The sequence below is a fragment of the Haliaeetus albicilla genome, chromosome 4 (genome assembly GCF_947461875.1).
Source record: "Haliaeetus albicilla chromosome 4, bHalAlb1.1, whole genome shotgun sequence".
Taxonomy (NCBI): Eukaryota; Metazoa; Chordata; class Aves; order Accipitriformes; family Accipitridae; genus Haliaeetus; species Haliaeetus albicilla.
Window position 1 is genome coordinate 13,387,493 of NC_091486.1, and position 14,572 is coordinate 13,402,064.

The 14,572-nt window shown below is 42.2% G+C and overlaps 1 protein-coding gene across 4 annotated transcripts in view; it reads left to right on the forward strand.

The window, feature by feature from the left end:
• Positions 1–14,572, forward strand: part of SEMA5B (semaphorin 5B) — a 282,708-nt gene that overhangs the window by 139,612 nt on the left and 128,524 nt on the right. For all 4 annotated transcript variants that reach the window (XM_069780967.1, XM_069780963.1, XM_069780966.1 and 1 more), the window contains one exon: positions 1,623–1,828. In XM_069780967.1, the coding sequence (XP_069637068.1) occupies positions 1,675–1,828 (154 nt within the window). In that variant the 5' untranslated portion in view covers positions 1,623–1,674. The remainder of the gene's footprint in view (positions 1–1,622; positions 1,829–14,572) is intronic.

Consider the following 14,572-nt stretch of genomic DNA (forward strand, 5'->3'; position numbering starts at 1 on the left):
AGTGAAGTGCTGTAAAACCTCCTTTGGAGAACTGGAAGGGGATTTTATACATCCCTGCATAAAATCTGCACGTATATGGAGCTGGAAAAAATATGAAATGCTGTAATCTCTCACTCACACTGGTTGGGAAACCAAGTCCCTAGAACTACCCCAAATCCTGAATGCCAATGCTATTTTCAGTCAATGGTATGTAGCTGCTGCTGAGGACACGCATAATGGATGCGCTGGCAACTCATCTTCATGCCAGTGTTTAAAATCACAGAGAAATACAGATAAGAATAAAACATAGGATCCATCTTTCAAACCAACTGTCTTCCATTGCTGCTGTAAGCAGTCCCTTATTACTCCTGTGATGCCCAAAGACCTTTACAAACTTCTTCCAGCTCCTTAATGTCACAGTATTATCCCCTATATTGGAGTTCACTCCATACCACAAGTCTGTCATTGTGTATCACTGCCTCATGCTACCAGCTACCAGCCTGGCCACTTCAGCTCACTGACGGTGTTTTGGAGACTCCAAACAAAAATATAGAGGTATCAGGCACTGCAGGTGTTGATTGTTACACTACTTTTATGAATCATTACACCTGCAGGAACTGAAAATCTTGTTATGTGTGAATTTAATCAGAATCAGCTTTATCACTACATAAGATTTAAGGGTAGGAGACTCCATGTGTTTGCAAACACGTGTTTGCAATAATTGAATGAAGTTACATGGGAAAATACAATGTGCATATCAGTAAGATTAAATTTGGCAATGCATATTTTCCTAAGCTGCAGCAGCATCTTGGGGAGCTTGTGGCATGGGCTAATTAATCTTCCATCCCCTGCCTCAGCCCTGGTAGGCCCGGGGGAGTTTTAGAGCTACATCTTTTCTGCTGCTGTTGTTAAAAATGCTCACGTAGGAAAGGCATGACTTTCCTCTCTCCTAGCCTGAGAATGAGTGCTCCTCCTCTTTAGCAGTGCCTCAGCTCTTGTGACTAGGAGCTATAGCATCCCATGATAATGCAGGCAATTGACTCACTTCTCACCATTCTCCCCATTAAGCTCTTTTAATTTTTATGTTACCCTAATTAGCACTTTCCTGGCAACACCTTTAAATTGGCTTTTCTTGTTTCAAGACATTTAAAACAGCAGTGGTAAAATGTATAAATCTCCTATTAGAACACTATTAGTTGCACATGTGTTTTCACGATGACTGATGTTGGCTTTTCCTTAGCCATCTCTTGAATGTAGCATGACATTTAAACATGGACATGTCATGAAACTGAGGAGTGAGTTGTCTACACTGGGGGACACATTTACATCATCTGGAGTATTTGAGATTTCATGTTGTCAGCACTGGCTATTGCACACCAGCTGCTGTATAAGGACATATACCTCAAAGGTATACAGAGATATATATTTAGGGAGCTGTGCGCTTCCCTTCTTTTTGAAGTTAGAAGCCCAAACACAGTTGTAAATTGGGTCTTTTTTTTTTTGATGCTGTTTGTGGAATATTATCTTGTCTACTTAGCACAAGTGGGATTGGGATGAAAGGGGAACCTCCACCCTTCTCTACCCATGTTACACACTCCGGATAAGTATTCATCTTTCTGAAAGTGGAATTATTTGTATTTCAGGTATCCTCCCTGGGCCTACCTTGGAAGCTAGATCTGCAGCCGCCCTTCAGTCATGGTTGTTTCAAGATTAAAGGCCATTTCCCTGTCATTGCCAAGCCTTTTTCTTCTTGCTTTTCATCTCTCAGCATCACAGAATGTACCTGAATACTCTGAAGCTGAACATCAGCAATGCATCAGGAAAGAACATCCCACAATTGCTTTTGAAGGTAAGAGCTTCCATTCCTGTTTCAAGTTCCAGTAGGATGAGCCATTTTGAAGTCCTTCCTGGTGGTGTTAGGCATGATGATTTAGTCTGTGCTGTTTTCCTTACACCTGTTTTCTACAGGCTAGTGCAAGTGGCCTGATGAATCGTATTCCCTTTGATGCTTTACAGAGTTTTAACTTTCAGGTTTCACAGCAGTCGCTTAGTTCAGGCAGTTTGGGGACTTCTGGTCTAAGAATCTCCATTTTCAATTCTGCTACAGGCTCCCTGTAATCTTGTGCCATACTGAAACTGTGTTTCAGTTTCTTTTTCTCTAACTGGATTCAGTAATGCTTATATACCTCACCTGGCTGGTTGGATCCAGACACTTAGTAAGTGAAAAGTGATAGAGAATTTGGACATACCTGAATGCAAGAGAAGTAAATTGTTTTAAAATTGCAAGGAGTGGCTGCCTTTTTGTTGCTTTGTTTTGGTTTGTTAGGTATTTATCACCTCTGCTAGTAGTTTTTCTGTCTTTCATCTGGGCATTTAACTTGACAAGGTCTTAAGAATGTGAGAGGGGGCCTTTGTGTTGCAATGGGCAATCCTTTTACTGTTCTCTTGCAGAATGGAATTTCTCTTGTCCTTATCCCAGTTGGATTTTCCATGAGTGTACTAAGTTGCTGTCTGTCCAGTCTGTCCACTTACCCACGTGGCAGTTAGATCATTATATGGGTACCACCATTATTTCTGAATTCACCCCAGACTAGTGTGCTAAGCTCAGTGTGCCAGCATCATCAGCTGCTGAATCTCCTTGCTAAAAGTGGTTTCCTCCTAAATGTTGAAATATCGATTTTGGTTCCCATTTAAGACTTTGCAATGCATCTACAGTTACATTCTTCACTAAAGGCAATTAAGTACCTTGCAATGTGTCTCTAGTTAGGTTCTTTGCTAAAGGCAATTTAGTTGTGGTTCTGTGACCTTTGAGATAGGGTTTCCAGGAAGAAAGTAGTCAAAGGCTTCCTTGCTGACCTTTCAGGGTTCTTCTAGAGAGCTTTACTCTTCTTTACAGAGGAGGAAACTCTTGTCTCTTAATTTGGAAAGTGTAAGAGATTTCTTGTGTGTTTTCTATTATCTGTGCTTTAAAGGTTTAAGTGGATTAAAGTAAATTAGCAAAATCTTTAAGCCTACATGATATGGCACTGGCTCTAACTTTGCTCTGGTGGAATGGGTAAATAAACCTTGATTTTAATTGCTAAATAAGTCTAACCATCTGTTTAACTGGGGAGGGGTGAAGGGAGAAACGCTTGCGGTTAAAAACGTGGTGGAACTCAGTTGGATATTTAAATAGATAACACAATAATGAGGATGTTATAGGTACAGAAAAGAGAAAAAGTGTGTGCTCTTCCTATTAACCAGGAGCACCAAACTTTGAGTTTATAGAGGGTGTGTTTGCAGGATCCAGCACTGAGATAAATCATTCTGCAGGGAATATTAGAGCCCTGATTCTTGATGTTGAGGCATTGGTGGGCATTTTTTGGCACTCAAAGTGAGTGCTTCTCTGCAGAAGTGATGGCTATGTAAACACACTCATAATCTGCCAGTTTGCTTTGTTTTAATCAGGCATTAATTTTTTCACAGAAAAAAATAATCTCTCCTTCCCTTTCACTGTGCTTGTTCCCTTCCTCTCTTTAATGATAGAGGGCAGGAACTGGTATGAGTGAGTTAGAACTTGACAATTATACAAACGAAATAAAGATTGAAATTGCAGGCAGATCAAGAAAATGACCCAGATTATCATTTGGGTCTCTTAAACCCAAATTAGATTCAGAGTTATTGTTTTTTCTCAGCACCTGTTTCCTCATGATTGTTCATGATACAGTTTAATCCTGTATTTTCTGCTGCAAAGCTCAGCTGGAAAATACACAGGAATAAAATTAAAGGCACCTTATCGCCACTGCACATAGTATTTAAGTTCTGTGGAAGAGGGCTCACACCTCCAAAACCACATCTCAGTTCATAATATGATTTCTCTTAAAGCTATACCCTGTTCTGATGCCAGCACAAGCAGGTTTACGCTACAAGGGGAGACGAGCAGGGGAATCTACATCTTATATGCTGTTCCAAATTGCTCTGAGGATGTCTCCGCTTAACAGTGTGGCTCATGGGCTTTCTGTGGGCCTCCAAATTCATCGTCCCATGGATCACAACCTGCTATACAATGGGAATGCCAAGCCAACGACTGAAAGAGTGGCCCCAGCAGCAGCTCTGCTGATGCTCCCGCTGCCAGGGGAGAGGATTATGTTACACCAGCAATTTTCAGTGGATGGGCAGTAATAATAAGTAAGGCCCCAGACCATTCAGTCATACAGGATGCATTAATTTACTGCCAGAATGAATAGATTAACAAAACAGTTTATGTTACAAAGGGGTTGAATAGCTTCTTTTTCACAACCTTGCTAGCCAGGCTTCCCATCACAAGACAAATGTGATTCCATAACATCTTTTGTGTTCTCCAGTCTTCGGTTCTTACCTTGGTTGTGCTCAGCCTCTCTTTTTATTGTACTTTTCCTCCAGATTACAATATTCTTAACATCCAGTTTGCTGGATAATATCCTTGTCATGGAAGAATCCAAGTAAAACTCCTTTCCGTGTACTTTTTAACTTATTTCCTGAGAAATTATGTATTTTCTATCTCTCATCTCTTGCTTATTGTATCTCATCCACACTAGTCAACTGTCTGTTTGAATTTATATCTCTTTGTATTGCTGTGGGGTAAGAAAGCAAGAATACAGTGCATGATCTACTCATTTAAGCAGAACGGAGTCTACGTATGCAAAATACTTTTACTTTAGCTGTGTTTGGACCTGAAGAAATGCCTGTTTCTTTACAGATCCCATTCCCCAAACCACCTGCTATTACTTGTGACCTAGAGAAAATGGTCTAGACAAGTCGAGGGACATAAATTCTGGTCCTAAACATGCTTTTTTTACATGCTGAAGATAAAGTTTGCACTGCTGGGAGAGATGTGGGCTGGGAAGGGGCTGTGAGCTGAATGACTTATCCTAACAGACTACATAGAGATAGTGAGGCACAGGTTAGGAATTTGTGCTGTGAGCACCGTCCTGTGTATTTGCACAGTACCAAACTAACACAATGGTGCCCCAATTTCCCTGGGGCTTATAAATGATGCTCTGTCCTGGGTTTGGCTGGGATAGAGTTAATTTTCACAGGAAGCTGGAAGGGGGCACAGCTAGGACAGCTGATCCGAACTAGGCAAGGGGATATTCAATACCATATGGTGTCATGCTCAGTATATAACTGGGGGAGCTGGCCAGGGGGAGGAGGAATGGCAGCTCCGGAATGGGCCGAGCATCGGGTTCCAGGTGGTGAGCAATTGCATTGTGCATCACTAGCTTTATACATTCTTTTATTAGTATAATTGTTATTGTTACTTCTTCTCTCCTTGTGTTGTCCTATTAAACTGTCCTTATCTCAACCCATGAGGTTTTACCTTTTTCTTCTGATTCTCCTCCCTATCCCACCAGGGCAGGGAGGAGTGACCGAGTGGCCACGTGGTGCTTAGTTGCCGATGGGGCTTAAACCACAACATGCTCATTGTACAGTTCACCAACAATAATAATGTACCCAGTTTGGGCTTTTCATAATTAGATTGTTCTACTCTGTGCTTATAGGAAATCCAGTTAAAGTTTGATTTCCCTTGTTAGATCAATAAGAAAATGATCTCTTACTTCCCAGGAGGCTGTTTCTAGTGTCTTATTACCTATTTGGCTGTGAGTGGGTAGCTACATTAAGGATCTTGCATACTTGCTTGTTTTTCAGTGAGTTGAGAAATTAGTGAAACAAGTCAAGTATATCCTTAGTGCATCCTTTTCTTATTTATACATGCATGTACACATGCGTCCAAGTCCCATTTCACTAAACAGTATGTCATTCTGGCACAGCTCCACTGTGGACCACTCTGGTAAGCCAAACACCAGAGAAATTGTTTCTAGTTCTTGTCATTCATGATCATCTTTCTTGTCTTTTCCATATGTATATTGAAACCAATAGGTTGATCCCTGCATTTGCAACTGGGCTATTCCCTTGCCATACTGTCCTGGTTCTGAGCAGTATCCTTCATTGTTATACAGCTGTTTCTTGGACATTAAGCACCTTTGCTATTTATTAAAGACATTTGGAGCTCCTTTGTAACATGCCCTTTGGGAAAGCCAGAAACATCTTCTGCCACAGCAATACTGTGTAAGATTTGTTATTTCGAGAGCCAGAGCCATGACTGACATGCATATATGTTTGTATGGGTGCAGAGTGCTCGGTTTCAGCTTGTTTACCAAGGAAATGCTTAAAAGTTTGCAAACTCCTCTGTGTTATATGAATCACTTTGATGTTCACAGCTTAACTGGAAATGAGTTGTAGACAGGTTTCCACTTGCAGTTTCTACCATTATTTATTTCTCATTAGTTTTATCTGTTAAATCGCTATGCTTAGGAAGAAGTATGATAGACTTCCCAGGTTTTTCTCCGTTCTGTCTCCCAGGGCTTTCTCCCCTGGGTCATGGCAGTTAGTGTAAGCTGGAAGAACATCATTTGTCCCTGCTTTAATAATTGCAGCCTGTCTTCATCCATAAAAACTGATCCCATGCTGAAGCACAGGAGAGAGGTGGACTTGGTTAAATAGCTTATATCCCAGATCTTCTCAGGACTGCAAATCTCAGCTTTGCAGACTGTATCATCACAGCTGGTGTGAGTTCTCAGTGTGTGGCATTTGACCCATTGTGTAATCCTCAATCTCTCCTAGACGCAGACAAGTTGTTCTGTCTGTTGCCTCAGGTTTTCAAAATGAATTAGTTTGGGAGTGTTTAAATCTGGGATTTTACTTCAGACTGTCTGTAATTATTACTTCCTACCAGATGAATGTGATTCAGGTTGCTTGAATGTAGCTTGCTGTATATTTTCTCAATATTTTCTTTCTTTAAACAACATTTTCTTGAAAAGTAGCCAGCTTCAAACACTGAAATCTGTGGGGAGCAGTTAAGTGTTCACTTGTTGTATTGAAAGCAAAAGCTGTTTTAACTTTGTGGGCTGAAGGATAATAGGGCATGATTTATTTCTTTTGAAGCTTCTTGACATTTTACCAAACACCCCCACTATTGTTGAATTGGTCACTAATACATTATTCCCTTTACTGTATATTGATGGAAGAAAAGCACATTAGCATCCATCAACTCCAAAGGCCAGCTAGGAAAGCCCCTTAGGAAATTCTGATAAAGATTTACACTTTTCTTGAGCAAGTGAGATTTTGACTATCCAAACCAAAATTTTAGTTAACGAAGGATGAAGATTGTGGGGTGAAGTATGAGAGGCATATCTGGCTAAACATCAAAGGGAAGGCAAAATACATTATGGGAGAATTGCCTTCTAGCTCATAGCCTTGCTGCCCTTGAATCTCCATACAGGGAGTCCAAACATTAACTAATGATGGAGTGTTGACCGGAAACTGGTGGCATCCTCTGGGAGCTATAGAATATTTGACCTTTGGTGCATTTTAGTATAGATTTTGTTTTCATTAAGCAAGCCTTGTGGCAATTTTCTTTTTAATCTTGAAAAATGGAACCGTGGCAAATGAAGCTGGTATTTTCTTCTTTAGAGTTCATTAAGGATTTGTTTGAAAATTATGACTGATAAAGCCATAAATATACAGTGGTTAGGGAAGTAATTTGCTCTCAGGCAAAACTTCTGAAAATTACACCCAACAGCTCTCAATATATTTTACATTCCATAATAATAATTATAACAATAATGATGCTAGTTCTTTGACACTTCCCCATTAATGGTGTCCAATGCACTTCACAAATAATTGCAATGAGATTTGATTGAAAAAATTATTCAGTGTGCTGTTCCCTGGGGCCTCAAGAAGAAAAGGGGTTTTGGAAGAGTGCCCTTCATTCACAAAATGCTTTAGACAGTGTGAATCATGACAAGGAGGAAAGAAAAGGAAGACTTTACGGTGAAGCTTCAGGAAGCAAAGTGATTGAGTAGCTCTTACATATTGGAGTGAGGGAAGGTAAAACTTTAGAGAGGTACGATAGCTCAAGTGAAGGAGCAGCCTCTGACCGTGAGTGGTGGTGATGATGAGAGGGAGGGCATCCACAGCAGCAGGACTGAGTGACGTGGACTCACGGTGTGGAGGAACAGGTGCTCAGAAGGTCACCAGTGCAGTACATGTGGACCGAGGCCATGAGAAAGTCTTGTCAGCAGCAGAGTAGCTTATTTATATTTTCCAGAGGTACTGCTGGTGTAACTGGGGCTAACAGCAGCAGCTAACAGCAGCATGTGCGTGGTCCTTTCTTTGGCACAGTGGTTGGATCTAGGACATAGAAGTGGGCTGCTTCTTTTCAGATCCCAGGCACACCTCAGAGAAAGGAAACGAGGTGGAAAGCAAAGCAAAGTGCTTTTCTTCTTTTTCTGTGGTTCAGTGCAAACAAAGGCATGCCTTACAGAGACCTCATTCTCAATTTTAAAGTTTACTTAGCACAGTTCCCTAACTGAATAAGTTTGTGAGCCAGTGGTATGGCAGACCTCATTTATTTAGCACATCTGCTTCTGATGAGCGTTAATATATCACATTCTCCTAAAACCTTCCATTCAAGGATGTCATTATGCTTTGATAAAGTTGACTTTAGCACTAGCAATCTCATAAGAAATATTCTTATCTAATCGTGAGGGGTTCACCCTGGAAAGCCATGAACAGTCTCAGATCAGTCAAGCACTTAATATGTACTTACCTTGAAGTCAATGGGATTGTGTACTTGAAACCAAGCGTATGCTTATGTGCTGAGCTAGGCTACAGTCAAAGTGCATAGCACTGAAACATCAAGTTTGTAAATGGAAACCCTAGCATATAATTTTGTTTCTAGAGTGTTCTGCTACCATAGGTCCAACTTGCCAAGTTGTTCCTCTAACATGGCTGAATCAAATGGTTAAGAAATCCAACACATTCCTTGGCTTAGTATAGGATTAGCTGGTTGAAAGTCATGATCTGCAATGCACAGTAAACTGGGTTAGAGGTTTCTATGATCATTGCTAGCTTTGGGAGGTACACTTATAATCCTGAAGAAACTCTTGTGCCTTGGCTTAAAAAGCTCTGACTTCATAGATCATCCATCCTTTCTTTTTTATAACATTGGGAGATCCTTAGAATGTGTTTTAATGGAAGTGTTTGAGCTGCAAAATTCAGATCTGTATTTTATACATGGGGATTGCTCTGGTTTACAGCACATGAATAAAAGAGGTGGAGGTCATTGGTGAAATGTGGTCTCTGATAATCCTTTACTATTATTAGCCAGCTTCCAATTTAAAAACACTGATCCTTATGAGAACAGGTTCATTTCAAAAGTCTTTCAGGATTTTACAGCCTCTGCTCTGATTTATTGGTGTAACTGACTCACGGTGGGACCTTTGTCCAGAGAAGACAGGAGTCCTCATAAGCCTGGCTAGCTAAAAAGTGCAAACTGAGTTTGACTTGGCATCTCCAGTTCAGTCTCTGGTGAGCCAGCAAAGAGGGTCAACTTCTGTTTCAGATGTTTATCAAATCAGACACTTCTGCTTCTGTGGCAGATCTGGCTACCTGCAGGTGAAATTCAAAGAGAGTTTAGCCATGCTTTCTCTGCCCTCTCCTACATTCTCACTAGTGGTAACAGTTGTCCTGAATCTTGCACCATCTCTGCTGGCACAACTGGCTGATGTAGACATGTAACTGTAAGGATAGTGAAAAAAAATTTGCCTCCAGATGTGGAAGAGGCAGATTGAATGATGGTTGAATGATGACAAAGGAGTGTTTTTTCCATCAGACTGCAGTGGCTCTAGGAGCCAAGATGCAGCTTGCTTTCCTGTCTGAAAAGAGGGATTATACTGATCAGGATGTCATAGGAAGCTGCAAGTGATGCATGAGCACTCACCTTATCTTTCTCAGCAAGGGAGATTGCGTGACAGCTGCAGGGCTTGTCTCAGTAAACAATGGATCACAATACTTAAACGCTCTGCAACATCCTTAAGAAAACAAGAAATCTCTGGGTTTTCTAACAGTGGGACTGTGTGTGGCAGCGGTTAGCTGAGTTTCACAAGGTGGTGGTGGGGCACAGGGCTATGGCTGCATGACACCGTGCAGTGCTGTGTGGGGTAGCAGTCAAGGTTTCTGAGGAGGGTTGTTGAGGAGGGGAGGCAGTGTTATGGTAGTGTTTGCCCTGGTTGGTAGCCTGCTGAGGAAAGCCAAATCCATTCTTTCCACAAAGTCTTGAGCTGTGTAGACACACACCTTTGGTCCTGTTGATCTCAGGCATGGCAAACGGACGCGCTTGTGGACACGTATCCATATCCGAAACTCCTGCAGCACTGTGGCATCTCCTCTTGCTCTTGATCAACCATTGCCATTGAGGATCTGCAATGCTGTATGTTGAGTCAGCATCCCTTGAGGTATATAAAAGAAGTGTAGATGTGGCACTTAGGGACATGGTTTAGTGGTGGACTTGGCAGTGTTAGGTAACAGTTGGACCTGATGATCTTAAAGGTCTTTTCCAACCTAAGTGATTCTATGATTCTATGTTAGTTGGGGTTTGAGGTCTTGTGGTGGTCTGAGCCATAGGAGCCATGCTGAAGAGGGAAGACCCTCTCTCATGTTGCATGACTTCTTTCCCTCTCCCCCAGCTTGAGGCCTGGGGACTCAATGAGTGGAAGTCTGCTGACACTGCCCTGGGGCAGATCTTGATTGAGCTTCTGCCTGCCCTCCACCATGTGCAAATGGGAACCCAAGTGAAAAGGCGAAGGGGCTAAGACTGGCCTCTCTGATGGAGCAGAAATGCTGAAGAACTGTAGAAATGTGCCGAACTGGGAATGTGACTTGCAGTCCTTCGATCTACTTCCTTGGGGGGGCCCCAGGACAACTTAACAGCACACTGTCCCATACTGGAAGTGAGCACTAGTTCATGCTTATTATCTGTTTTCTTTATCTGGGATTGAATCCCTGGGTTCTTCCTGGTAGATTGGTGTGTTTTGCCAGCTGCTCCAAATTAATAATCAAAAAGTAAATAAACAAGCAGTCACAATTGTACTTTTGCAAAAATTAGGTTTAGACTAAGTTCGTTCTTCTCCATATTGAAACAATTTAGCAACACTTGTTTTGAAGAAATGATTAAAAATTTAGGAAACAAAGAGTCAAGATGCTTGGTATGCATTAGCAATAGTTAGTGCTTCCTGTATATCACATGCTTTACAGATAATTAGGCCTTGATGCACCAGCCAGTATCCCTAAACCCATTTAACAACTGAAAGCACTGAGACACTAAATAGTTTCATGATTTGCCCAAGACAGAGGACTCCAATGTCAGTGCTATTGGGCACTTAGGACCATGCCTACATCTCCAGATGTCATTTCTCTCTTGGGAAGAAAGAAACTCAGCAAAGTCAGTTCAAGGACAAGGCAGTGTAGGCAGTGAGGGGAGAGGCGCAAAATCATCTAGATGTGACATAACTTCATATGATAACATGTCTAGGTTACTATGATTATTGTGATTCCTACAGCTCTGTGAAGGTACAACCTGAGTCTTTGGTTCTTTTTTTCCCTTCAGGGTGGTAAAGAGCAGAGCCTTTTCTTCTGTCCCCTTCTATTCCTTGGTAGCTGAGAGATAGGACTATTCCATCTTTCATGATACCAAGAGAGAAAAAGTCTTATTCTTTCTTCTTGCAGTCATCTCCTATCCACTTATTCTTGGACAGGTTTGAGAGGGACATGTGCAACTCTTTTGCTTCTTGGATCTCATTGAAAGGGAATGGCTCACTGCAAGCAGCTATCACAGTGACCCTCAAGCCACTCATGGGTTAGCTCGTTGTTTCTCTCATCTGAGGAGAAGTTTCATAGACAGGAAGAATTGACTGAGTGGGCAGGAAATGAGTTAGAAACACGGCTGGAAGGTAAAGACTGCTGGAAAAGAAAGCAGGAGTGGGAGAGGAGGTGAACGTGGGGTCAGAGGGGTAAACTAAATGAAACCATGAAAATGAGACAGCTGGAAGAACATCCGAGTTGGATTCGGGTACTGAGGGAAGACAGAAGGAAACTGCTGGTTTGGCCCATTTTGTAGAAGGGTGCATACTCTGCCAACAGCCTTCTGAGTCTTCATAACTGTGAGTGGAGATCAGACATTTAAGAAGGCAGTGAAGCTAGAAATTGCAGCAGTTGGGATGAGGGCATGTTTAATGTACAATTAAAGATTTCAATGGATCAGGTTAAAGAAAGAGAGAATACCAGTAATGAGGTGGAGGTGGTGATGGGAAGACAAGACAGCAGGGTGATATGTATGTGTAGGAGGAATTCTTGGGTAAAGCCAGCTTGATTTTTTTGGCCTCATGAGTAAAGTTGAGCTCTGAGTGCTGACACATTTGTTTGCTGAGCTCTGCCCGCGCAGCAAAAGATTTCCCCTTCCCCTGATAAATTTGCTGAATTGTGGAGTGGTTTTGTGTTGTGGAGGCTACTTTTACATCTCAGCATGGGGTAGCAGTGAAAGTTATTTTCCAAAGAGTATTGCAGTAACCTGTAGTGTGACCTACAGCAGACAGCTAAAATTTAAAATGAGGCTGATACTAAAATATGATTCATTGCCCGTCTAATAAAGATAATACTGTAATTTGACTTTAACTTCTATGCATTCTTGGAAGTGTCCACACTTGCTGCGTTTGAGAAGACAGGTGGTAGCATGGGTAGTCATTAGCCTTCTGATCTTTGGTTACAGCCTTGTTTGCTTTGTCTCTCATGGGTTCTGGTTGGTGACCCACACAGAATGGAAACTGTGGCCTCAGTCTTAGCAGGCAACTGTCTACTTACTTTGTGAAAAATGCTCCGAATACTGAGGATAATTGAAGCAGAGGATGGTCTGAGATGGTAGATCTGATTATGAAAAGGGGACATTTCATCAGTCTATACCAAGAAGACAGCCTGAAACCTTACCTTATGTTATTTGTATCTGTTGGTCATGGTTGGGATCCAACACTGAGAGTCTTCCAGGCTAGTGGGTGGTCTGAAAAAGATCTAAGTGGTTGAGTACTTGCAAACTGGAGTATCTGCCAGTCACTATATATGGTTTGCCCTGTTCCAGTGCTGAAGCAAACCAAAAGAGGTGGAGATTGAACAGTTACAGAAGTCATGGCTGTTGTCTGGGTCTCCCCAGGAATGCTGAAGTACTCACACACAGTAATTAAACATGCCATGAACTAGTAAGCTGAGTTAAGAGAACTTATAAGAGACCATACGGAGGCAGTAAGGGAAGCACTCAATGTGTGGTCAAGTTAACACTCCACAAAAGTAGGTCTGAATATCTGCAGAACGGGTATTTATTCCCATTGAGTTTGGCAGGCCCCAAGTGCTATATGTATGCCCTACTTCATTGCACAAACTTCTACTGTTGAATCAGCTTATTTTACAGGGGCTTTATGTAATATATGTGGTTCAGGTGGTCTTTTCTGGAATGGGGTCCCTCGGAATCTTCCTTCTTGTTCAACTTCCCTATCTTCCTCCTTTAAGGTCTTTTTATGATATCTTTGAAGCTTTTCTGTGCAATCCTAGGATACGAGCGTGGTTAGATAGGAGCATGGTTAGTCTGTATATGTAGGTATACCCTTATTTTGCACAACGAATCCTTGGTCCTGTTTAGTTTATTTTCTTTTGCTCCAGCCTAGAAAATCCTTACTGAGAATTATTCCCGAAGAGGTGTTCTTGAATAACACAGTGGTTAGCCATGCTCTGTGCACCTAGCGATGCCTTTGCAATTTCAAGGCATGGCCATTTAACCTCTCTGCTCTTGCGTGATGTGTGCTGGATGCACAAAGCTGTTACAGCCTGCTGGAGTTGGGAGCTACAAGTGGGCTCAAGTAAGATGAAGCAGTAAATGCTGTCCTTCAGACAGGGAAGTCTCAACTCAGTGTTTACATGTAGTTTTTTCTTTCCTCCAAAACACACAGTGTAAGGGTGAGGTGGGGAGCAGCTGGTTTTGAGGAGATGAAGGCTCAAGTATGACCAGGTTTACCACATCTTTAGAAGCTGATCCAAAACCCATCAAGCTCAGTGGAAAACAGCCAATGATTTGAAGAGCCTCTGGATCAGGCCCTTAAACTCAGCTCCTGCAATTTGGCACGCCATCCTTTGTGCAGCTGACTAATCCTCGTCCCAGTCCTGTACTCTCAGGAAGCCAGCGCAGAGCAGCGTGTTAGCAGACTGCAGGGACCACCCTCCGAAATGGCAGAGGGCCTCTTTTCACCTTGTGTTATGCATGCATAATAGCCTGAGCACAGCTGTGTCTGCAGACTTGTATTTCCTGCGAAGCTTTGTCTTCTTTGCAGCTGGATACCTGAACCACCTGGAGCTGTGGAGGGACTTGCAGAGCTTTAGAGGCTCCGAATCAGATGTCTGGCGATGGATGCTGTTGGAAACTATTAAACTTTTGTTCGCTGGTCCTCGTGTGGAGGAAGTGAGAGCATGGATCTTTAACCCCCTGGAAATGATTAGAGATGAGAAGCACAAAGGAGGCCTTGATGAACATTTTGCCCCTAAGCCACGTGGTTCCTAGCTTTCCGGCTCCTGCTGCCGACATGCAAAGCCAGGGCCTTGGTTTTTAATTTTTCATACTGTTTTTAAACAGATACTTTTGCAAATGTAAACATGCCCCAGCGCTGAAGGTTTCCAGCCAAATTAAAGAGTCAGCACT